We start from the raw sequence: 24,297 nt of genomic DNA on the forward strand, positions 1-24,297 counted from the left end.
AGTTAGATTTCCCAGTACGTGGGTACCAGAGACTGAGAGGAAGCCCTGTGCCTGTGCTGAGAACAGTTAAGAATAGGAAAGAGGGTCCCCTGGAACCAGGATCGGGCAAGACGAAGGTATGGGATGGGGAAGTCTGGATAGAGGCCAGGAACACTGGGAAAAGACCGCAAGTGGTCCCACAGCAGGGGCAGGAGGCCTGGGGGTAGAGAAACTGGAAGGAGTTGGGTGCCTGGACCATTAAGAGACAGAAGCAGTGAGTGGTACAGGGGACCCCGGAGGCAACATCCCAGCAGACTGTGAGCAGCACTCAGGGAGTGAGTGCCTGGTCTTGAGGTGGGGCCAGGGCCTGACCAGTCAGTTGTGGGTTAGACGATCCCCCGTCTGGGGGTCTGATGAAGCCCTCCTAAGGAGATCTCAGGAGCAGGAAGACCCAGGGTCTGTGGATTCCTGGGACTGAGGAAGGGGCAGGAGGGCATGTCTCAGGTCTGAGAGAATCTGACATGGGCCCAGACACGGGGAGGGTCCCGAGTCTGGTGAAACCAATGGAGAGTTCTTCAGGGTCTGAAAAGTGCTGGTGGCAGTCCCTAATCTAGGGACGACAGGTCATGGGCAGGAAGGACCCAGGCCTTTCCCTAGTCATGAGGGGCTTCTGGATCCCAGACGGGCCGGTCATTGGCTTCAAGTCTGGGAGTGTTCGGGGTCCGCCAGGAGCCGGTCACGACGGGCTCCGGGTCCGAAGGGGCAGGTCAGGGCTGGGGCTCGGAGAGTGCGAGACACAGGCTGGGCAGGTCCCGGGTGGGAAGCGCCGGGTGCAGGAGGCCCCGGCGGCGAGGGCCTGTTCCGCGGCTGCGGGCTCGAGGAGCCGAGGCGGGCACGGCCCGTGAGCGCCGCGAGGAGGCCCTCGGGCCCCGGCCCGGCCCGGCGCTCACCTGCAGCACCACCTCTACGTCGTACGAGTTCCCCTTGCTCTTCTGGTGGCCGCGGAACTTGGAGCCGCTGTAGAGCAGACTGGTGGCCACGCCGGGCTGCTGGGTGTTGATGGGCGGCGGCGGGATGAGTGAGGCCGCGGAGGCAGCCGAGGCACCGGCCGGCGGGGGACACTCGGTGCGGACGGGCATCGCGGGGTCCCCCGGAGCCAGGGCTGGGGGGAGTGGGAGAGGAACCGCCGCCGCCGCGCGGGAGCCGAGGAGGGTGGCGGGGAGGGAGAGGCCGGGGCGCGCACGCGCGGGGTGGGGGCGGGAGGGGCGACCACCCGCCCGCTGCCTGCGGACCAAGCTCTCTGGCCGCCACCGGGACCCAGGGACCTGCGAGCAGGGCCTCCCAGTCCTGAGCTGGGTCCCCCTCCCGACTTGCCCTCGCGCACACATACACACACACACACACTCACAGACACACTCACACACGCACACACACACCCCGCCCCTTCCGATTGGCTCGGGCGAGCCGCGGGGGCGGGAGCAGGCTCACGCGGCGCTTCCGCCCATTGGCGGGAGGAGAAAACACGTGGCGGGGTGCGCGAGCGGCCCGCTGGGACTTGTAGTCTCCTCGCCGAGGCGCGGCGTGGAGGGGGCGGGGCGAGGTGCGTTTGTGATGCTGATTGACTGGGGATGTGCGCAGGAGGTTTGCGAAGGCGACGGCGCGCCGTTGGTGTCATGCGGAAGATGGCGGCGTCCGAGGGAGGCTGAGGGCTTGGAGGAAGCGGTGAGAGGTTTCCGTACAGCCCGAACGTGCGGTTTTGGGGGTCTCTTCGCTCTGTGTTTCCTACTCCAGGTTTCGCGTCGCGCATCTTCCCAGACCCTCGGGCGCGATGTGGAGGAGCTGCCTCCGGCTGCGGGACGGGGGACGCCGTCTCCTGAATCGGCCTGCGGGTGGCCTCTGCGCTTCTATGAGTCCGGGGCCAACCATCCCGTCTCCAGCCCGGGCTTACGCCCCGCCGACAGGTAAGACTATGACACGCTCTCTTTTGGGTAGGGGCCGTCTGGGGTAAGGTGGGCTTCGGGCTTCGGCTGTGCAAAGCGAGGTGACTGAGGCAGAGTTCAGGCTCATGAGGTTATGCAAGCCGGTCAAGTCTTTTTACAGATGAGAAAGTGAAGCCCAGACAAGGGCAGACGACCCGAGAGGGAACAGCGAGTCACGCACGATACAGTAATTGATATTTGGCCTGTGCAGCTTTTCTCAAAGCTTATGGCTGCCCTCCCTTTAATAAGGAAAGCAGGTTTCATCCTTGTTTTCAAAAGGGGAAGTTTGGGCTCTGAATCAGGACTTCGCCTAGGTTACAGATAGACTGTCTCAGAGATTTGTGGTGTCTGACTGCTTTCCGTGTCTCCACTGCCCAACACAATATCTGCACAGAAGGGACCTAGAACCTGGACCTTCATTCCTCCATCCTGGGCACTTCAGCTGCAGGTTTCCTGACTTTCCCTCCTACCACAACCTCTGCCATCTGCAGCCTTCTCTGCTAAATAGAAATTGATACCTCCACCTTTGACTGTGGAGTCACCTCCACCTCCAACTCTGATGAAGCTCAGAAGTAGTGGCTCTTTCATTGCTGATGGTTAGTGGTGTTAGGGTAAGAGTGAGAATGATTCATTTCAGTGAATGAAAAGCAGCAACACCCTCCCACCATTCAGTTAGTTTTATAGTGCTGGAGGCAGGAGACACGGTAGTCTTTAAGACCCACTTGTATGTATTGGTAGAGAAGCTCAGTTAAAGAAGAAAAAGGCCCACCTGAATGATGTTCACTGTTGAGTGCAAAAGGTTATAATATCCTGATAAGGGACATACAAAGAAGCTGTGAAAACACGGAGAATCACCTGCTCCCATCTTGGGGCTGTTCAGGGTTTAGAATGGGTCTTGGGTGAAAGGGCATTTAAGCTGAGCCATGATAGATGAGTAGGAGTTCAGCAAGAAGGTGGGAGAGTGTTGGGTATCTAGAACATGTCCAGGGTGACAGCAAGGTATGAGGGACTTTTACCTAACACTGCCTGCTTTAGAAACTCCAGAACTTCACAGACAGTTTGGCATTGTGGCAGGAGTGCAAATCTAGGATCTGATACTGGCAAAACCTCTGAGGTCTGTGTGATCTTGGGCATGCAACTACTTCCTCATTTTTCTCCATGAGTTGAAGTACTAGGTTGTCTTTGAGGATCTTTCTGGCTGTCAAGTTCTTTTTTTTTGTTTGTTTGTTTCTTTTCTTCTCTTTTCTTTTTTATTTTTTGAGATGGAGTCTCACTCTGTCGTGGAGGCTGGAGTGCAGTGGTGCGATCTCGGCTCACTGCAAGCTCTGCCTCCCAGGTTCAAGTGATTCTCTGGTCTTAGCCTCCTGAGTAGCTGGGACTACAGGCATCTGCCACCATGCCCGGCTAATTTTTGTATTTTTAGTAGAGATAGGGTTTATATTGGCCAGACTGGTCTCGAACTCCTGACCTTGTGATCTGCCCGCCTCGGCCTCCCAAAGTGCTGGGATTACAGGTGTGAGTCACTGCACCTGGCCAAGTTCTATAACTTTATAGAAATGGGGAAGGGGGCTGGATGCAGCAGGGAGCTGAAGTTTCACCTGTAGGACTCAGGGGAAGGGCCTGGAAATGGGCCATGAAGGGCCAGTAAAGAAGAGGAAGGAAGGGCATCCCAGGGAGACATAGCAAATGGGACACATTCGGGAGTTCACCAAGTTGGCAAAAAGCAAAGGGTTAATTAATTTTTTCATGTGTGTGTGTGTGTGTGTATATATATATATATATTTATTTATTTTGAGATGGAATTTTGCACTTGTCACCCAGGCTAGAGTGCAATGGCACAACCTTGACTCACTGCAACCTCCGCCTCCCAGATTCAAGCAAGTCTCCTGCCTCAGCCTCCCAAGTAGCTGGGATTACAGGTGTCCACCACCACACCAGGCTAATTTTGTATTTTTAGTAGAGATGGGGTTTCACCATGTTGGCCAGACTGGTCATGAACTCCTGACCTCAGGTGATCCTCCCACCTCAGCCTCCCAAACTGCTGGGATTATAGGCGTAAGCCACCATGCCCGACCACAAAGGGTTAATTTAGATTAGTGGATGCTCACTTTACATAATGGTGGCACTTGATCTACTGCCTTCTTTTCCTTTCTAAAAAGCCTAAACTTACTAGTTAGGCTCTTGGAATTACATGGCACATGGTAAGTAGTACGTAAACTTACTAGTTTAGGCTCTTGGAAGTACCTGGCACATGATAGGCAGTCAAATGTGAAAGAAAATAGGAATGAATGAATGAGGAGGGAGGTGCAGAAATCAGGCCCATGTGTGCTCTTTAAAGACATTACCAGTTGTGAGATACTTGTGCGTGTTTGGAGTAGTAGAAGATTAAACCCCAGTGGGTTCTTCTCAATGAACACTTCAGTCAGCAAGCTGATTGAACTTGGCCACTTAGGAATGGCCATGCCATTGAAGGTTATCAGAGGGAGAGGAGGAGTTTAGGAAAGGGTCACTGAGGTGTTGGAGGAGGAGATACTGCAACAAGAAGACCTCTGTGAGGTTGTTGTGGCAGTTTAGTTCTGCACCAGCTTATCAGAGGTCTATTGACTCCCAGAGTGGGAGGTGTTCTGGAGAAACCTATCTATTCAGCATATCTGGCTGAATGCGACTGCCTGGTGAAGTCAAGACTAGAAGTCTTGTCTCTGCTATTTACCAGTTGTCTGTCACCTAGACAAGACATTTAGCTTCTCTATCACCTCCAAGGCATTAGCTGCCTTGTCATTCTCATAGAATAGTGGTGTGGATTGAGGGATATTACGTAGTCTGTAGATCAGGGTCCAGCCTGCCACCTGTTTTTGTAAGTAGAGTTTTATTGGAACACAGCCACATACATTCATTTCCATATCATATATGGCTGCTTTCACTACAGTGGCAGAGTTGAATAGTTGGAACAGATATTGTATGGCTTGCAAAACTTAGAATATTTACTATCTGATTCTTTGCAGAAAAATTTTACTAAATGTTGTACATTTGGCCTGAAGGATTTTTTTAAACAGCTTTATTGAGATATATACTTGCTATACAATTCATTTACTTGAAGTGTAAATATAATAGTTTTTAGTATATTTATAGAATTGTACAGCCATTGCCACAATCAATTTTAGAACATTTTTATCACCCCTAAAAGAAACCTGCACCCTTCAGCTGTCATCCTTACTCCTTCCATGCCTTGGCAACTACTACTTTCCTTTGTTCTTTTATAGATTTCCCTGTTTGGGGCATTTCATAGAAATAGAGTGTGGTCTTTTTTGACTGACTTTTTCACTTAGCATAATGTTTTAAAGTTTGTTTGTTTGTTTGTTTGTTTTAAAGAGATTGGGTCTCATTCTGTTGCCCAGGCTGGAGTGTAGTGGTACGATCACAGATCACTGTAACCTCAAACTACTGGGCTCAAGTGATCTTCCTGCCTCAGCCTCCCAAGTAGCTAGGGCTACAGGCACACACCACCATGCCCAGTTAGTTTTTTAGTGTTTTGTAGAGGTGGGGTCTTGCTCAGGCTGGCCTTAAACTCCTGGCCTCAAGTGATCCTCCTGCTTCGGCCTCCCAGAGTGCTGGGATTACAGGAGTAAGCCACCACACCTAAACGTTTTTAAGTTTTATCCACCTTGTATCATGTATCAATACTCCATTCTTTTTTTTTTTTTTTGAGACGGAGTCTCGCCCTGTTGCCCAGGCTGGAGTACAGTGGCGCCATCTCGGCTCACTGCAAGCCCCGCCTCCCGGGTTCATACCATTCTCCTGCCTCAGCCTCCTGGGTAGCTGGGACGACAGGTGCCCGCCACCGTGCCTGGCTAATTTTTTATATTTTTAGTAGAGACGGGGTTTCACCGTGTTAGCCAGGATGGTCTTGATTTCCTGACCTTGTGATCCACCCGCCTCGGCCTCCGGAAGTGCTGGGATTACAGGCATGAGCCACCGCACCCGGCCCACTCCATTCTTCTTTATTGCCAAACGATATTCCATTGTATATGTAAATACGCCACATTTCACTCATCCATTCATCCATTGGTGGACACAGGGTTGTTTCTACCTTTTGGCTAATATGAATAACACTACCAAGAACATTCATGTACAAGTTTTTGTGTGGATATATGTTTTCATTTCTCTTGGGTATATACCTAAGAGTAGAATTATTGGGTCAAAGGTAACTCTGTTTAACTTTTGGAGGATCTGCCAGACTGTTTTCCAAGGTGGCTGTGCCATTTCACATTTCCACCAGCAGTGTTTGAGGAGTCCAGTTTCTCTACATCTCAACAACACTTGTTGTTGTCTTTTTTATTATAGCTGTCCTAAAGGGTTTGAAGTGGTATCTCATTGTGGTTTTGATTTGCATTTCTCTGATGAATTATGTTGAGTATCTTTGCACGTGCTTAATGGCTGTTTGTATATTTTCTTTGAAGAAACGTCTATTCAGATCCCTTGACCATGTTTTTTTTAAAGAGAGAGGCTCTTGCTTTGTCACCCAGGCTGTAGTGCAAGTGGCATAGTCACAGGTCACTGCAGCCTCAACCTCCTGGGCTCAAGTGAGCCTCACACCTCAGCCTCCAAAGTAGCTGGAATCTACAGGTGTGTGCCACCATGCCCAGCTAATTTTTAAATTTTTTTGTACAGACAGGGTCTTGCTATGTTGTCCAGGCCGGTCTCAAACTCCTGGAATCAAGCGATCTTCCCACCTATGTCTCTCAGACTTGAACATTTTTAAATTGGGTTATTTGTTGTTGTTTTTGAGACAGGGCCTTGGTCTGTTGCCTAGGCTAATGTTCATGGCTCACTGCAGCCTCAACCTCCCAGGTTCAGGTGATCCTCCCACTTCAGCCTCCTGAGTAGCTGGGACTACAGGCGTGCACCACCATGCCTGGCTAATTTTTGTATTTTTGTAGAGATGGGGTTTTGCCATGTTGCTCAGGCTGGTCTTGAACTCTTGGACTGAAGCGATCCACCTGCCTCAGCCAGCCAAAGTGCTGGGATTACAGGTGTGAGCCACCATGCCCAGCCTATTTGTCTTTTTGTTATTGAGTCGTAAGAGTTCTTTATGTATTTGGGCTGAAGAATTTTGATACCTGAAAAGAGTTGTTTAGAGCCGCCCTAGGATTACAGATGGACCTGGAGGTAGAATGTCACCTTTAAGGTTTAAGGCCCACCAGATGGCACTGTTTTAAAAGATAAAGGCATTGAGACAGCTCTGAAACCAGTACTTCCTCTTCTTGGTGCACTGTGGGAGTTGTGGTTCCTGAGGGTGGTAATCTTTCTAAAGAGAAGGCCAGTTCTGCTTGATCCTACGAAGCTAGGCTGATTTTTTTTCATGTTTAAAGACAGGGTTCCCATTGATGTCTGTTAACCCTGTATTCACTGAGAACATGGGAGCTTCATGGGTTTCTGGTGGTCTCACATTTTGTCTTATGTGATATTGTTGGGAGCATGGATCCCCCAAATGAATGTCCAGATCGTGTTCGTTCTTTTTTTTTTTTTTTTTTTTTTTTCTGAAACAGCGTCTCTCTCTGTCACCCTGGCTGGAGTGCAGTGGCACAATCTTGGTTCGCTACAACCTCCGCCTCCTGGGTTCAACGAATTTTCAGCCTCCCTGAGTAGCTGGGATTACAGGCAGGCACCACCATGCCTTGCTAATTTTTTTATTTTTTGTAGAGACAGGATTTCACCATGTTGGCCAGGCTGCTGTCGACCTCCTGGCTTCAAGTGATCTGTCCCCCTCGGCCTCACAAAGTTCTGGGATTACAGGCGTGAGCCACAACGCCTGGCCCCAGATCATGTTCTTGTGTGCCTATGTGGAGCCTTTACTTGGTTCCCTTTGCTGTCTTTGCAGTGATCTGCATGTCCCCCAGATGTGGCCCCATTGTCCTCTCTAGCATCGTAGAGAATCTTGCATTCTCCTTCTGACCATCTGTCTAGTCCACAAATGCTGTCTCGAAGCCTTGGTCCTTCATGCAACCGGTTTCTTCTTCTGGAAACTACTTCCACAGACCCCTCCGCAAAAAAAAAAAAAAAAAAAAATTGAATCAATCATAAAGTTTGGTACCTCCTGCCTCACCTTCAAGTTGCAATCTAATTCTGACTAATCATTCCACTTGCCTGCCCCATCACAGAAATCACCTTATTGTTTACCTGGTTTAGTGGTCTGTATTCCTACTACACGGTAAGCGGCTGGAGGGTGCAGAGATGAGCTTTGCACATGTCCTATTCCCAGGACTTACCATATGTCCTGGAACATGATCAGTACTCACCAAAGCTTGTTCCAAGACACGTTTGCCCCTGCACATGTCAGTGGGTCATTCAGGAGAGCCCCTGGCTAAAACACATCTATGTGCACCTGCCTTCTAATCTGAGGACTGGCAGCCTCTGGGCTCCTTTTGCCCGTCTGCTGTCTCATTTTCTGCATGGTTTTCTTCTGCTTTAAGCAATTTTGGTGGCTCCTTCCCTGCCTTCCGTCCATCCCACTCCCGTCTAGTTTTCTCTTATTCAGTTACAGAAGTGAGCCTGGCCAAGAAAACAGAAAAAAGACTTCCCTCTTGGGAAGTCTCCTGGCTGTCCCAGGAGCTTTGAAGGTTCAGCCCTGTGCTGGCAGTTCCTGCCCTGAGTCTGTTCCTCTGGCCCAGGTCTCTTGGGTTCACTTCCCAGACCAGGCCTGAAAGTATGCTAGAATGCTCACTCTTGTATACTTGTACACTCTTGCTGGCACTTCCTGCTGACGTGGGAAGACCCTTTCCCTAGTGTTGAGTCAGAGCTTTCAGAGCCCTTCCCAACTTCCTGCCTGGCCTGGTTTTATACATGCTGCCCAGCCTGTTGCATTGAAAACACAGAGGACATGGTCTACCTCACTCCAGACCTGAGAGAGGAAAGGAGGCCTCCAGACCTATATCTAGCCTGCCATTTGGATATGACCAGGACAGCATGTAAAGAAATTTAAAAGCACTAGGGTGCTGTAAACTTCCAATGTTAGTGTCAAACATACGAGATAATCAGTGTTGTGATTTCAGATGAAGTTGGTAAATCGTGCCATAGAAAGACAGCATCATCTTGGTGGATAGATCTGATCCTAAAAAAACTTTAAACTCCCTGTCTATTTTATTGACTCCTGTATCCCAAGTGCCAAGGCACATGGTAGCCACACAAATATTTTTGTGGGAAAAAAATTTGGGACTTAGTTTAGTAAGTGCAAATGTGGAATGCAATTTTGGGCCCTCTGTCTTTAAGTATTAGTGATAGCAAATGAGATTTATAGAAAACTGATATGATGGGAAAACATAAAAATATTTGGAGTAAAACCAGTTGCCCACTTCTCCATTACCCTTCCCTCTCCATGCACACATACTAATTTCTCCTGAATTTTCATGGTCTGTTTGAATTAATGAAATTTTAACTTAAGCTTGTTTTTTGTTGTTGTTGTTTTTGTTATTTTGTTTGCTTGTTTGTTTTTCAAGAGACGGTCTTGTTCTTTTGCCCAGATTGGAGTGCAGTGGTGACATCACAGCTCACTGCAGCCTCAGCCTCCTGGGCTCAAGCAATCCTCCTGCTTCAACCCCCCTAGTAGCTGGGACTACAGGCATTTGCTGCCATGCCTGGCTAATTTTTTATTTTTGTATTTTATATTATTATTTTTTGAGATGGAGTCTTGCTCTGTCACCCAGGCTGGGGTGCAGTGGCACAATCTCAGCTCACTGCAGCCTCTGTCTCCCGGGTTCAAGCGATTCTCCTGCCTCAGCCTCCCGAGTAGCTGGGACTACAGGCATGCACCACCATACTTGCTAATTTTTGTATTTTTAGTAGAGACAGGGTTTCACCACGTTGGCCAGGCTGGTCTCGAACTCCTGACCTCAGGTGATCCACCTGCCCCCACCTCCCAAAGTGCTGGGATTACAGCATGAGCCACTGCACCCAGCCTTATTTTTGTGTTTTTTGTAGAGATGGGGTCTCATCATGTTGCCCAGCTTGGGTTTTAAACTCCTGGCCTCAAGTAGTCTTCCCACGTTGGCCTCCCAAAGTGCTAGGATTATAGGCATGAGCCACTGTGACCGGCCTTTTTTTTTTTTTTAGCATTAAAAGCAAATTATTTGGCTGGGCATGGTGGCTCACGGGTTGGATCACTTGAGGTCAGGAGTTCAAGGCCAGCCTGGCTGGCATGGCAAAACCCTGCCTCTACTAAAAATTCAAAAATTAGCCTGGAGTGTTGGTGCACGCCTGTAATCCCAGCTACTCAGGGAACTGAGGCAGGAGGATCGCTTGAACCCAGGAAGCGGAGGTTTCGGTGAGCTGACATTGTACCACTACACTCCAGCCTGGGCAAGAGAGTGAGATGCCATCTCAAAATAAATAAATAAATAAATAAAGCAAATGATTTGCTCTTTTTTCCTCCACATGCTGCATCATTATTTCCAATAAATAACTTCAGTTAGGGCCTCCGAAGACTTTGAGAACTCAGTGAACACATGAACGAGTGAACAAATGAATGAATGAAAGTTTTGTGTTTGTCACAGATGTGAGAGACTGAGTTATAGCTTATAGCTTCCAAAATGTGACTTCTTTGTTATCAGTTGAGGGAATCTGCATAATTCCTTAGAAGTACTCTTGATTGTTAATCCCTCCAGGGTAAAAGAAGGAGCCTGTTTCATGTAAGATTTTATTCAAGTTAATTTCAAAAGAAAACACAGGACACAGATTTTCCCTTTCTTGAAGGAAATGTTTGGAGTTCCTGTTGGATACACAAGCAAGCTGGTTAATTAGGTTAATTAATTGGAGAGAGGGGATGGGAAATGCCCTTGGGAGCTCTGCATCCTGCCTATGTACCACACACGCACACCCTGCGCAGGCACACTGGCTTTGCACTCACTCCTTAGCGGCATCAGAGTCTTGGCTGAAATGAGTCTCTAGCTTTGTCCCACTCAGACACCGACTTTAGGTTTGTGCTGGCATGGAGTGGCACTGGTGGTGGGGAGGGTGGGAAAGCATACTGAGATGCTCCTGATCAGACTTATCCCCAGGCTGGGGGGTTGGCAGAGGCATGACCAGCATGTCCTGTTCCTCCCTCCTCCCTGGAGATCGGATGCTCCCTTCCCCCAGCTTTAATCAGAAGCGGTTGATTATACCATGTTGAGTAGGGCAGACCTGGAATGGGGATATGAAAATCAAGCCAATCAATCAACATTAGCAGTAATGATACAAGCTGGTCCTGTCGCTTCCTGAGTTGTCTCAACGTTATTTTAAACTGCCTCTTTGAAAAATCTTTCTTACAGAAAGGAAGAGGTTTTATCAGAATGTCAGCATCACACAGGGTGAAGGTGAGTGTCTGAAATTTTGACTGCCTCTTTTTTTTTTTTTTTTTTTGTGAATGGTCGGGAACATTTTTCATCTTCAGCTTGTTCCGTGGTGAGATTATCCTTCCTGCTTTTGTCAGATATATTTCTGTAAGGGACTCAGAGTTGGCTTTGTCTGCACCAATTCAAGTGGCTAAATATAGGAATGGTCACTTGATTCCACTTAACAAATCCCTGAGAGTTTTTCATTTGATCTTTCAAGGTGGCTTTGAGATAAACCTGGACCAGAGGAAGCTGAAAACTCCCCAAGCCAAGCTCTTTACAGTCCCCAGTGAGGCCCTGGCCATTGCAGTGGCCACTGAATGGGATTCCCAGCAGGATACCATCAAGTACTACACCATGCACCTGGTAACAAGTTCATAGTGCGAATCTGGACCCTGAGACCCACCCAGGGCTTCCTAGGGTAGATCCCTTACCAAATTCTGACAAGGCCCTGGGGGATGGTCCTTTGCCTACCTGGGCCCCAGGTGTTCACCTCCTCACGAGTCACTAATGTGCTAAACTCTTTTCTTGTCTGGCCTGGCTACTTACAGTTCTCTCTCCTAGGAACACTGTGCTGGATGACTGGTTTCTCCTTTGGTTTCAGGACAGATGTCACCTTCACTGACTACCCAGCTCTCTTATTTTCTCTGACAGCAGCTGGCCATTTGTTTTGTCAGCACTTAGACAATTTATAATTGTTTTATGTTTGCACATTTATTGTCTGTCTGTCTCTACTGCCTGGTAAGCAACAGAAAGGCAGGAGCCATGTCTGTTTTACTCACCAGTATCTGGACAGCCACTAGCAGGTAGTTTAGTTGGTACTTAGTAAATATTAGTTGAATATAAGATCCACTGGAGGCAGATGGGTGAGGTGAGGAAGACTCCCTATAGAACCAGAGCCCCTCGTCCATACCAAAGTGGCTCATCTAGGCACCAAGGCTGCCTGGGGAAGGAAGGGCCCAGCCAGACTCTTTGGTCCAGCCTCTGCAGCTTCTAAACTGTAACCTTGGGCAGGTTGCTGTCCCTTTCACAGCCCTGTATTCCCCATCTACTAAAGATGAGTGATAATAGTACCTACCTCACAGAGCCGTGGTCAGGATGAGATGAGATGATGCAAGAAAGCCCTTGGCATGGTCCCCAGCACTGATTGGGCACTGAGTCAGTGTAAGGAGTCAGCTGCTGTCATCCCAGCCGCTGCTATGCTCAACCTTTGCAAACTCACATGGGCCTCCTGCCAACATCACAGCCTGCTGAGGTGCTGGCCTAATCCTTGACAACCTAGTGAAATTGGGGTGATTGGGGCTACAAACAAATAGGGTAACCTAAGCAGCCTGTTATTGACAAGGTAAGTCTGGAAAAAAATAATCTTTTTTTTTTTTTTAAACAGAGTCTCGCTCTGTTGCCTAGGCTGGAGTGCAATGGCACAATCCCAGCTCACTGCAACCTCCGCCTCCTGGATTCAAGCAATTCTCCCATCTCAGCCTCCCAAGTAGCTGTGATTGCAGGCGCCCACCACCATTCCCGGCTAATTTTTGTATTTTTAATAGAAATGGGATTTCACCATGTTGGCCAGGCTGGTCTTGAACTCCTGACCTCAGGTGATCTACCCATCTCAGCCTCCCAAAGTGTTGGGTTTATAGGCGTGAGCCACCACACTTGGCCAAAACAAATAATCTTAATCCTGATTTGCATGGTCTGTTTCCCTGCTTTCTAAGGTGTAAGGGAGGCAGCTGGTAAAGGTTTCCAGTCAGATTTGAGCTCCATCACTGATACGTGTCTTATTAACTGTATTTGATGATGTACTTAACCTAACCTGTCTGGGCCTCAAGTTTTCACATCCCAGATGGGCATAATAATAGTACCTATTCCAAAGGGTTGTTGTGAGGATTAAATACACTAGAACCTGGTAATAATGTGACTGTGGGGAAGTTCACTAATCATGGGGCTGCTGCAAGCTTCCCTCAAGTCCTGTGAGCGTCGACAGAAAGCATTTGGCATGGAGCCTGGCTGTGGCACACTCTCAGTAGCTGTGCTGCTGCTCCGGTAGTGCAGATGCCTCTGGTGGAGGGCTGTGCTGTGGTGCTATCTGCTATGTGTCAGATGAGGTGTCCTCAGGAAAGCAGGGCTTTTGTCTGAGCCCCGCAGGCAGTGACAGGGTGGTTTTTGCCTTTGATTCAGACCACATTGTGCAACACATCCTTGGACAACCCAACCCAGAGAAACAAGGATCAGCTGATCCGGGCAGCTGTGAAGTTTCTGGACACTGACACCATCTGGTAATGGACATTTAGATGGACATTCCCCTTGGATTGAGACAGTCCCTGGGGCTATTTTTCCTGATTTGCCCAGATGGTTATCAGTGGAAGAAGAAACCCTCTCCATTTATTGCAAGGACAGGGAAGGTGGCCCACTTGACTTTGGCATTTGGCTGCTCTGTAGCCCCTTAGGAGGAGGACTGCTCAGGCTACAATGGTGTTAGAACATGACCACCCCTCTTCTCTAGCCTAGAAGCTGCTCCTTAGGCTGGGAGGGTGATTATGCAGCTCTTGCAGGTGCCGTGACCACAGGCCCCTTAGGCCTGGGGGCACCTGTGACCTTAAACTTCTGCCCACTGACACTTTCTCAGGTAGACATCCTTGGCACTATGGATGCTGATAATTAGGAGTGTCCTTCTCCAGTTCTGAATTCTCCTCTGTGTCTATATTTCTTGGCTAACTGGTCAGTGTTGCCGAAGGAAAGTTGAGAAACAATGGAAATGATTGAGCAGCACTGTGCCTGCTAGCCCAAGTGCTCTAGGATCCTGAGTCATCTCACGATGACACAGGAAGTCACCACTGATGACTGGAGGCATGCTTTCGAAGGGGGTGACCCATAGCTAGTGGGAAAGCCCGCTCCATTTATATTAGGTTCACTTGATTGCAGGGAGCAGAAACCCATTCAACCTAGCTCAGACAAAAAGGAGATTTCTTGAAAACTATACAGGGATCCTGACAGGAAATGAAGGACAATCGGGCCACCAGGAAAGGGAGCTGTAAGATCCAATGTCAGAGCTCCTCCCTGTGCCCTACTGGGGTGAGCGGAAGGTGAGGGAGGAAAGGTTGGCTGCCCATCTGCCCCTCCCAGCATAACTCATGACTTTTCTTCCCCACTTTGCTTACACAAGACGGTGGATTTCCATAATGCCCACTTGGGTTCCCATCCCATGAAACCCTTCAGCTCAGCTCCTCTCAGCTGACTAATGCCTGTATCTCTTGGTCAAACAAATGGCACAGCCTGGCCTCTAGCTTGGTCCCATCAGATCTGGCATCTGTGCCAGCAGCTGCATCTGTAGCCAGGAGGTGGATGGGCTTGTGAGGCGTAAACAGGCTATTTTGGTCTGTGACCAGGGGCACAGTCTCTTGGAGGGGGTGAGGGTAGAGATGCAAAGACTGAGCATCTGGCACAGCATTCCCGTTCAGCATCCAGGTCAAGCGGGTGTGGACCCAGGGTTGCAGTTAGTAGATTGGATCTGCTTTAGAATGACAGTAACATAGCACAGCAAGCTTGGACCTGTCAAATATTTGGGGGCATTTAGGGTAGTGGTTCTCAAACTCAGGCTTACATTAGAATCCCCTAGAGGGCTTGTTAAAACAGATTGCTGGGCCCCACCTCCAGAAGTTCTGATTCTATAGGGATGCAGCCTGAGAATGTGTATTTCTAACAAGTTCCCAGGTGATGGTGGTGCCAGGGCCGCACTTTGAGAACCACTGCTTTACGGGAAAAGACTTGTGGGGCTGGGATGGTGGTGAAGTTTTTGCTGTTGTCCTTTGTGTTTTTCCTTTTCTGTCACTGAATGAAGGAATTGTACTTTTTTATTAATGAAGGTGATTTTTACAATGAATTAGCTACAGGGTGGAGGAGCCTGAGACATTAGTGGAACTTCAAAGGAATGAGTGGGATCCAATCATCGAATGGGCTGAGAAAAGGTAAGATATACAGCCCTGCAGAAAGCACTGACCGGGCACCTGCGTTGGTGGAGTGTTGGGGTCAGGGGGCCACGCTGGAAAACTAGTGCCCTTAGCTAGTCAGCTTTCTGATTTCAGAGCACTCGTGGGATTCAGCTCCCCTCATATGATCAGGGATACGGTCATCTTGGGGAAAAAGCACCCATTTCAGCCACTAGGTACAGCACACCTGCTATAGCAGTTCATGAAGTGTAAGGGCAGCTCTGTGTCCTTGGAGAAGCAGTGGAGTCCCCAGGCCACCTTCTGCCAGCGGGTCAGAGCAGCAGTGTCGGTTTGAATCCCAGCCCTGCTAGAGACTCAGTTGTGTGACTTGGCTAATGAGTTGATCTCTCTGAGCTTCAATTTCCTTGTCCATAAATGGGGCTAATAATCCTACCTCTCAGGGTTTGAGGCGGGGTAAATGAATTGATGCATGTAAAGGCTTAGCATCCTGCTTAGCACACAGTAAATGTTCAAATTTTAGCAGTGATTTTCATCTCTGTCACAATTGCGGTACTATTAACTCAAATAACAGAACAACATGTATGATTGTATGCACTTGGAGAAAAGTCTGGATAGCTTCCTGCAAAATTACAGGTAACATTCAGTGGATATGTAGCTTCCAGGAATTGATATGAAATATTTTTCCTTAATAGGAAGACTCGAGTGCAAAGTTGAATGGATTATTGATGTGGTGGCAAAATAAATTCAATTTGATTTGATCCCAAGGGAAATTTGGAAGGGCTGGCTTTCATGGTAGTACCTTGACCATGGTATTTTCTTTTCTTTTTTTTTTTTTTGAGACGGAGTCTTGCTCTGTCACCCAGGCTAGAGCGCAGTGGCCGGATCTCAGCTCACTGCAAGCTCCACCTCCCGGGTTTACGCCATTCTCCTGCCTCAGCCTTCCGAGTAGCTGGAACTACAGGCGCCCGCCACCTCGCCCGGCTAGTTTTTTTATATTTTTAGTAGAGACAGGGTTTCAACGTGTTAGCCAGGATGGTCTCGCTCTCCTGACCTCGTGATCCGCCCGTCTCGGCCTCCCAAAGTGCTGGGATTACAGGCTTGAGCCACCGCACCCGGCCGACCATGGTATTTTCTAAGCTTGCAAGGCGCATTTATTGGTATAGCATTTTTCTTTTTTTTTTGAGACGGAGTCTCGCTCTGTCACCCAGGCTGGAGTGCAGTGGCCGGATCTCAGCTCACTGCAAGCTCCGCCTCCCAGGTTCACGCCATTCTCCTGCCTCAGCCTCCCAGGTAGCTGGGACTACAGGCGCCGCCACCTTGCCCGGCTAGTTTTTTGTAGTTTTTAGTAGAGACGGGGTTTCACCGTGTTAGCCAGGATGGTCTCGATCTCCTGACCTCGCGATCCGCCCGTCTCGGCCTCTCAAAGTGCTGGGATTACAGGCTTGAGCCACCGCGCCCGGCGGTATAGCATTTTTCACAAAAGTGATGTTACCAATCAGTTTACTGATTTGCCACATGCTGCCTGAGGCTCACAATGTGGCAGGTTTCCTTGGGTCTTAAAGGAAAACGCAAAAGCAGTGCTCTAAAGACCAGACTACAATACTGTGTGGGAATGTGACAATACAGTGTCATTTCAGAATCTAATGAAATACAATAATTTAGGTGCCTAGAGATCTTTGCTATAGTATAAAATCAGATTCTTGTGGCAGGAAATACCCTATCCTTAAGAGTTTACAGAAAAACTTAGCCATTTCCTACAGTCCATTTGTACTATTGGGAATTTCAGCAAGGATTTTTTTTTTTTTTTCTTTCTTGACACGGAGTCTCGCTCTGTCGCCCAGGCTGGAGTGCAGTGATGTGATCGTGGCAACCTCCACCTCTTGGGTTTAAGTGATTCTCGTGCCTCAGCCTCTCGAGTAGCTGTGATTACAGGTGCCCACTACACCCAGCTAATTTTTGTGTTTTTAGTAGAGATGGAGTTTCACTGTGTTGGCCAGGCTGGTCTTGAACTCCTGACCTCAAGTGATCGCCCGCCTCAGTCTCCTGAAGTACTGGGATTACAGGTGTGAGCCACTGCACCCAGCCGGATTTTTTTTTTTTTTATTGAGATGGAATCTCGCTCTGTTGGCCAGGCTGGAGTGCAGTGGCACGATCTCAGCTCACTGCAAGCTCCGCCTCCCAGGTTTTAGGCCATTCTCCTGCCTCAGCCTCCTGAGTAGCTGGGACTACAGGCATGCACCACCTATGTCTGGCTAATTTTTTTTGTAGTTTTAGTAGAGACGGGGTTTCACTGTGTTAGCCAGGATGGTCTCGATCTCCTGACCTCATGATCCACCCACCTTGGCCTCCCAAAGTGCTGGGATTACAGGCGTGAGCCACTGCGCCCAGCCCCAGCCGATTTTTTTTTTTTAAGCAATGGAAAAAATCAGTGATATATGGAATAAAATTACAAAAATTATTTTTATCCCCCATTGTGTTTTTCTGTTTTATTTAGTTATGATTATTCTTGAAAATGTATCTTCTTGGCCAGGCGCGGTGGCTCACGCCTGTAATCCCAGCACTTTGGAAGGCCGAGGCGGGCGGATCATGACATCCTGGCTAACACGGCGAAACCCCATCTCTACTAAAAACAGAAAAAATTAGCCAGGCATGATGACAGGCACCTGTCGTCCCAGCTACTCAGGAGGCTGAGGCAGGAGAATGGTGTGAACCTGGGAGGCAGAGCTTGCAGTGAGCCGAGATCACGCCACTGCACTCCAGCTTGGGCGACAGATCGAGACTCCCTCTCAAAAAAAAAAAAAAAGGTATTGTCTCTTGAAGCCAGCACATGATGTCCCATAGACCACAGACCCAAAACAATGCCTTATGTAAGGTAGAGCTTGATAAATGTTTGAAGAAATAAGACGGGCATGGTGCCTCACGCCTGTAATCTCAGCACTTTGGGAGACTGAGGCAGGCGGATCACTTGAGGTCAGGAGTTTGAGACCAGCCTGGCCAACAAGGTGAAACCTCATCTCTACTAAAAATACAAAAATTAGGCGTGATGGCAGGCGCCTATAATCCCAGCTACTCACGAGGCTGAAGCAGGAGAATGACTTGAACCTGGGAGGCGGAGGTCGCAGTGAGCCGAGATCGTGCCACTGCACTCCAGCATGGGGGAGAGAGCAAGAAAGACTTCATCTCAAAAAAAAAAAAAAAGTTTGAAAAAATGACTGCTGACTGGTCATGGTGGCTCATGGCTGTAATCCCAACACTTCAGGAGGCCAAAGTGGGCAGATTGCTGGAGTCTAGGCGTTTGAGACCAGCTCGAGCAACATGGTGCAACTCTGTCTCTACAAAAAATTAGCTAGGTGTGGTGGCACATGCCTGTAGTCCCAGCTACTTGGGAGACTGAGATAGGAGGATCGCTTGAGCCTGAGAGGTTGAGACTGCAGTGAGTCAAGATCATGCCAGCACACTCCAGCCTGGGTGACAGAGCGAGACTGTGTTTCAATAAAAAAGAAGAAAACGGCCGGGCGCGGTGGCTCAAGCCTGTAATCCCAGCACTTTGGGAGGCCGAGACGGGCGGATCACGAGGTCAGGAGAGCGAGACCATCCTGGCTAACACGGTGAAACCCCATCTCTACTAAAAAAAATACAAAAAACTAGCCGGGCGAGGTGGCGGGCGCCTGTAGTCCCAGCTACTCGGGAGGCTGAGGCAGGAGAATGGCGTGAACTCGGGAGGCGGAGCTTGCAGTGAGCTGAGATCCGGCCACTGCACTCCAGCCTGGGCGATAGAGCCAGACTCTGTCTCAAAAAAAAAGAAAACCTCCATGATATATGACATATATAAACATTATTTTAAGGAAAACCATTTTAAATATTGTTTTTAACTTTTATATGGCCTCAAATGTGAAAAACTTTTTAAAGAGATGTAAAAGGCACATGGCCTTTTGATGGAGATTCCAGGTGAATGAATGAGCGTTTCAGGCAGCTGCATGTAACTGAGCCCCAGCTCACGTGACTCAGGAACCATCCCTTCATTCAGCACAGTTTCTTGGTCCTCTAAGTTTGCTCTTGAGGGACAGAAAATCAGGTCGGGGCCAGGGGCGGTGGCTCACGCCTGTAATCCCAGCACTTTGGGAGGCCAAGGTGGGTGGATCACCAGGTCAAGAGATCAAGACCATACTGGCCAACATGGTGAAACTCTATCTCTACTAAAAATACAAAAAATTAGCCGGGTGTGGTGGTGGGCGCCTCAACTACTCGGGAGGTTGAGGCAGGAGAATGGCGTGAACCCGGGCGGTGGAGCTGGCAGTGAGCCGAGATCGCACCACTGCACTCTAACCTGGGCGACAGAGTGAGACTCTGTCTCAAAGAGAAAAAAAAAAAAAGAAAATCAGGTCAGGAGGCCATTGACCATGGTAGCAGTTGCTCCTGGAGGCCTCAAGACTAGCTCCTTGGCCAATGCACACACATACTCTGAAGCTTAGGCCTTTGTTTCTAGTCAAAAGGTGGGCTGCTCTTGAGCTACATCATGACAGAGACATGCCGAAGCCCTTTTCCTTTCAGATACGGCGTGGAGATCAACTCCTCCACCAGCATAATGGGACCCAGCGTCCCCGCCAAGACTCGGGAGGTGCTCGTCAGCCACCTGGCATCTTACAACACGTGGGCTTTACAAGGTATGTATAGAGTTTCCTGTGGGCTTGGCAGGTGGCTGTGAAGGCCATCAGTGTCTGAAGCCTGTGTTTGCCCCTCCCCAGGTGCTGTGAGTAGAGAGGCACAGGGGCGTTCTGGGCTAGCTGAATGTGGAGGCTGGCTGGCTCTGATGCTAGCCCATCACTCAGTGCTCTAGGCTCACACCTTTCCACCTTTGACTCTCCAGCGAAAGTCTTGAGTTCAATCTCATTGCCCTGGCTTGGGTCACATGTCCATCCATGAACCAATCACTAGACTGGTGGGGGAAGCTCTGATTTGCCAAGTTGGGATCATGTGTCTCACTGGGTAAGAGCAGAGGAGGATGAGAAAACCAGAGTGCTCTTTCAGAAGAGTGAGCCAATCGCTGGATGGCTCTTTGCACCACTCACTCCTGTTCTCTGCTAGGGCTGCTGGGACTCACAAGGGGTAGGTTGTGGCAGCTGCCCTGTTTTGGGTCCTGACTTGGCTTGTGTCCCTGCAGGGATTGAGTTTGTAGCTGCCCATCTCAAGTCCCTGGTGCTGACCTTGGGCCTGATTGACCTGCACCTGACCGTGGAGCAGGCTGTGCTGCTGTCACGCCTGGAGGAGGAGTACCAGGTGAGGAGCAGCACCTCAGGTCCCGCCTTCCCCTTCCTAGTTCAGACACACTTTGGGGGAACAGCTAACCCATCTGAAATACAGTTATGCATACTTGGCTTTCATTACTTTTGTGTACATGCAGAAATCAAAATCAAGGACCAGCAGAAGTATTGTCAAGTAGGCCTGGCGTGGTGGTTCACACCTGTAATCCTAGCACTTTGGGTGGCCAAGGAGGGTGGATCATTTGACGTCAGGAGTTTGAGACCAGCTTGGGCAATGTGGCAAAACCCCACCTCTACAAAAATACAAAAATTAGCGCCTGTAGTCCCAGCTACTTGGGAAGCTGACGTGGGAGGATTGCTTAAACCTGGGAGGTGGAGGTTGCAGTGAGCCAAGATTGTGCCACTGCATTCTAGCCTGGGTGACAGAGTGAGACCCTGTCTCAAAAAAAAAAAAGTATTGTAAGATAATAACATTTAAAAAATAACAGTAAGTGCTACCGCTGTGTTCCTGCACTGTATCCATCTCACCTCCTCTCAGCAGCCTGGGCAGGTAGGAGCTGTGGTTATCTCTGTTTTACACAGGAGGAAACTGAGGTGCAAGGTTGCACCTCTGGAAAATGTGCCAGCTAGGGCTTGAAGCCAGCTCTGGTGATTTTAAGGCCAAGACTTAAGGCCTCACTCTGCACAAGGAGGTTCACGGGTGGATAAAGACCATCTGGGCTTGATAAAGCCTGCAGAACAGGCCCTGCCAAGATGACTGAGAACCTGTTTATGCTCCTACATCAGCTAAGCCTTCATACCCTGACATTTTATCTGGCTGGCAGAGGAGCATAGGGGTAGCTGCTGTTTGTACACAAGTTTTGATTTAGTGGGTTCAGAATTAAGGTTTTACTGCAGTATGGTTTGCATTTTTTAACTCTGAAAATTATGGCCATCTTTGCAGTTATTCCACCAACCTCAGAAGGTTAATTGCTATTATGAATTGGTCCCTAGTATGGTAAAAAACACACAAAAAAGCTTTTTGTGATGTATTTCCTTAGTTCTTATAGTCTTCTGCTCAAAAAAATGCCAGGGAAAAAAACTATTTTTGTATAACAAAGTAGGCCTGCTACTATTCTCTGGATGTCAGAACCGATTACATAGGAAGGGGGTGACTTGTAGGGCTGGTGGGAAGCCAGTCTGTGCTCTGCTTCTGACTATGGGACCCAAGCCAGGCCATCATTCTCTGAACTTTGGTTTCAATCCTCTACAAACAGAGGAATAACCTGAATTATGTATGTGATAGTATACAATGAAAATATGTAATACTCTTCAGATGACTTATTACAATTGTACAGTTTGGGACCAGGCAGCCCAGAAGTTCAAATAGCTTGTGTAGCATGGCAGATTCTGAGTTCCTGGATGAGCTGGGGCAGCCAGGCCAGGCCTCTTGGGCAACTAGCCAGGGAGGAGCCAGCAGGGTCTAGTTGGAGTTACACTATCTGGACAGCCACACCGTGTGTCTGAGGATTCCTCCCTCTTGTTTTTAGAGCTCCAGACAGAGAATCTGCAATGTGTCCCCAGTGTGCAGAGCAGAGGCATCTGTAGTTCTGTGACTACCACAAGAGTTAGAGTTGAAGCCACTGCATGGCCTTGCTTGATTTAGTTATTCCACCCACATGGGGCTCGGGGAGCACTTGTAGCCCAGCATGGCAAGGCAACTTGCAGAGGCTGTCCGTTCACAGGCTTCCCGGGAGGAAGTGTAAGAGAAGGGATGGCACATAAGTCAGGCCTCCTCAAAGAAGTCACATGGGTGGTTCTGGTACCCAGCCTGCCCAGTGGTGGGTGGGCAGCCACTGGCCCTGGGCCTGGACTGTACTACTTCTAGACCATCCATGCCACAGAAAGCACAGGTGCCTGCTCTGGCTCCCTGAGTGGTTGTGTGTGTGTGTGTGTGTGTGTGGGTGTGTGTGGTGTTCTTGAGACAGGGTGTTGCTCTGTTGCCCAGGTTGGAGTGCAGCGGTATGATCTTGGCTCACTGCAGCCTCAACCTCCTGGGCTCAAAGCAGTCCTCCTACCTCAACCTCTCAAGTAGCTGGGACTATAGGTGCACCCCCACCACACCCAGCTAATTTTTAAAACTTTTTGTGGAGATGAGGTTTCACCATATTTGCCCAGGCTGGTCTTGAACTCCTGGGTTCAAGCAGTCTTCCTGCCTCGGCCTCCCAGAGTGCTGGGATTACAGGCATGAGCCACTGTGCCTGGCCCACCTGGGTGTTCTTACCTGCCGCCTCCCTCTAGGCATGTCTCGTGTTTTGGCAAGATCCAAACCTGTTGCCCTCAGCCGAGCTATTGGAATGGAATGTGGCTTTGGCCAGGAAGCAGCTAGGCACTGGCCACTCACCCAGCAACTTGTCTTGTCCTTCCCTCAGATCCAGAAGTGGGGCAACATTGAGTGGGCCCATGACTACGAGCTGCAGGAGCTGCGGGCCCGCACCGCTGCCGGCACCCTCTTCATCCATCTCTGCTCCGAGAGCACCACAGTCAAGCACAAGCTCCTGAACGAGTGAGGCCTGGGCAGCGCACACTCAGCAGGATAGAGGCAGCGCAGCCACAGCTCCCCCAACCTTCAGGGCTCCTCAGCCTGTGGGGCTGACTTCCTTGACTTTTGGGGGCTCAGCCTCAGCATCACCCTGAGATTTCCCCGAGACACAGTGCACTAGTGCAACTGTCCAGAGGTAGCCTGATTTCAAACCAGGTGCCCCTGACCTGGCCAGCAGTGAATGTGGGAGATGAATTGTACAACTAACTTTCTCTCAACCCCGATTTTATTAAATATTTCTCCACCCTGGAAATGTGCTGAGCCCTGTTTTCACGTGCACCTCTGCACTTCTCCATTCTTCCTGTTTTGTCTAGGTTCCAGAGGGTTAAACAGCTTATCTCCCATGGCATGTTTGGATATCTGCTGCCTGTGGTTGGGAACCTTGCGCTGGGGAAACAGTCATGTCATCCACAGACAACTCTATTTGTGTTCTTCAGCCTCAACTTGAAGGCTTTTTTGGCTGTCTTTTAATCAATCTTCTGAAATTATCATGGTCTAAGCTGGTTGTTTCTATTTTTTCCTACTGTTCTAAAACAAGTGATTTACTCTAGAAAGTAGAAAATAGAAGTTGTTCCTGGGCTAAAAGCCTGGAGAGGCTTGGTGAGGTCACCTGATGTGCATGTTTCCGCTCATCTCCCACCCAGGAGTCCCAGGGGTCCTCCCAACATAGCCACCTCTAACGTCCCAGGAGGCAGGTGCTGCTTTCTGGTGTCAGGCCAGTAAGAGGGCAGTGGGGATCCCGAGTGTGGTTCTTAGGCAGACAGGCTCTCTCAGTCCTGTGTCCTTGCCAGCCTGAGCAAGGTAATGGCATCAACCCTGTTCACAGGGCACTGATCGCATGCTGGGTGCCTCTCCACGCTTCCCACGCACTGTTTCCCTGAACTGTTCCTTGAAGGCACTGTGAGGTACTATCACAGATGACACCAGGGCTGCGGGGGTGTGGTGGAGCTGGGATGTCCTGCCTGTGATCTGCTCTTCTGGAGGGTCCTCAGGTCCCTGTGGCTAACCTCAGCCTTGGTGGGCAGACCCAGGCCCCCACACTGTGGTGGGAGCTGCAGCCTCTCCTGCATTGCTGCCCCTCAGCACCCAGAGCAGAGAAGGTCTCAGCCCACACCAGCCTCCTTTTGCCTGTGGCCGGCAGCCTGCCTAGGCATGGCAGGGGAAACGGCAGGGGCACGTGCCTGA

General features: G+C 49.4%; 2 protein-coding genes across 4 annotated transcripts in view; one reads left to right on the forward strand and one right to left on the reverse strand.

The window, feature by feature from the left end:
• GID4 (GID complex subunit 4 homolog) overlaps positions 1-1,535 on the reverse strand; it is a 30,447-nt gene extending 28,912 nt beyond the window's left edge. The window contains exon 1 of the mRNA XM_033196486.1: positions 930-1,535. Within this exon, the coding sequence (XP_033052377.1) occupies positions 930-1,367 (438 nt within the window). The 5' untranslated portion in view covers positions 1,368-1,535. The remainder of the gene's footprint in view (positions 1-929) is intronic.
• Positions 1,536-1,623: 88 nt separating this feature from the next.
• ATPAF2 (ATP synthase mitochondrial F1 complex assembly factor 2) lies at positions 1,624-23,365 on the forward strand. 3 transcript variants are annotated; one of them, XM_033196508.1, is made up of 9 exons: positions 1,809-1,940; positions 2,353-2,554; positions 11,261-11,305; positions 11,544-11,689; positions 13,502-13,599; positions 15,208-15,288; positions 19,822-19,934; positions 20,432-20,547; positions 22,943-23,365. In XM_033196508.1, exons 2-9 carry the CDS (start codon positions 2,518-2,520, stop codon positions 23,078-23,080), a joined length of 774 nt encoding a protein of 257 aa, XP_033052399.1. In that variant the 5' UTR covers positions 1,809-1,940; positions 2,353-2,517; the 3' UTR covers positions 23,081-23,365. The 3 variants fall into 3 exon arrangements, with proteins under 3 accessions (XP_033052389.1, XP_033052399.1, XP_033052406.1); XM_033196515.1 differs by having other exon boundaries at positions 1,810-1,940; positions 2,450-2,554; XM_033196498.1 differs by lacking the exon at positions 2,353-2,554 and having other exon boundaries at positions 1,624-1,940.
• The last annotated feature ends 932 nt before the right edge of the window (positions 23,366-24,297 follow it).

The sequence above is a fragment of the Trachypithecus francoisi genome, unplaced genomic scaffold, assembly GCF_009764315.1.
Source record: "Trachypithecus francoisi isolate TF-2019V2 unplaced genomic scaffold, Tfra_2.0 Contig01665, whole genome shotgun sequence".
NCBI classification, from domain to species: domain Eukaryota; kingdom Metazoa; phylum Chordata; class Mammalia; order Primates; family Cercopithecidae; genus Trachypithecus; species Trachypithecus francoisi.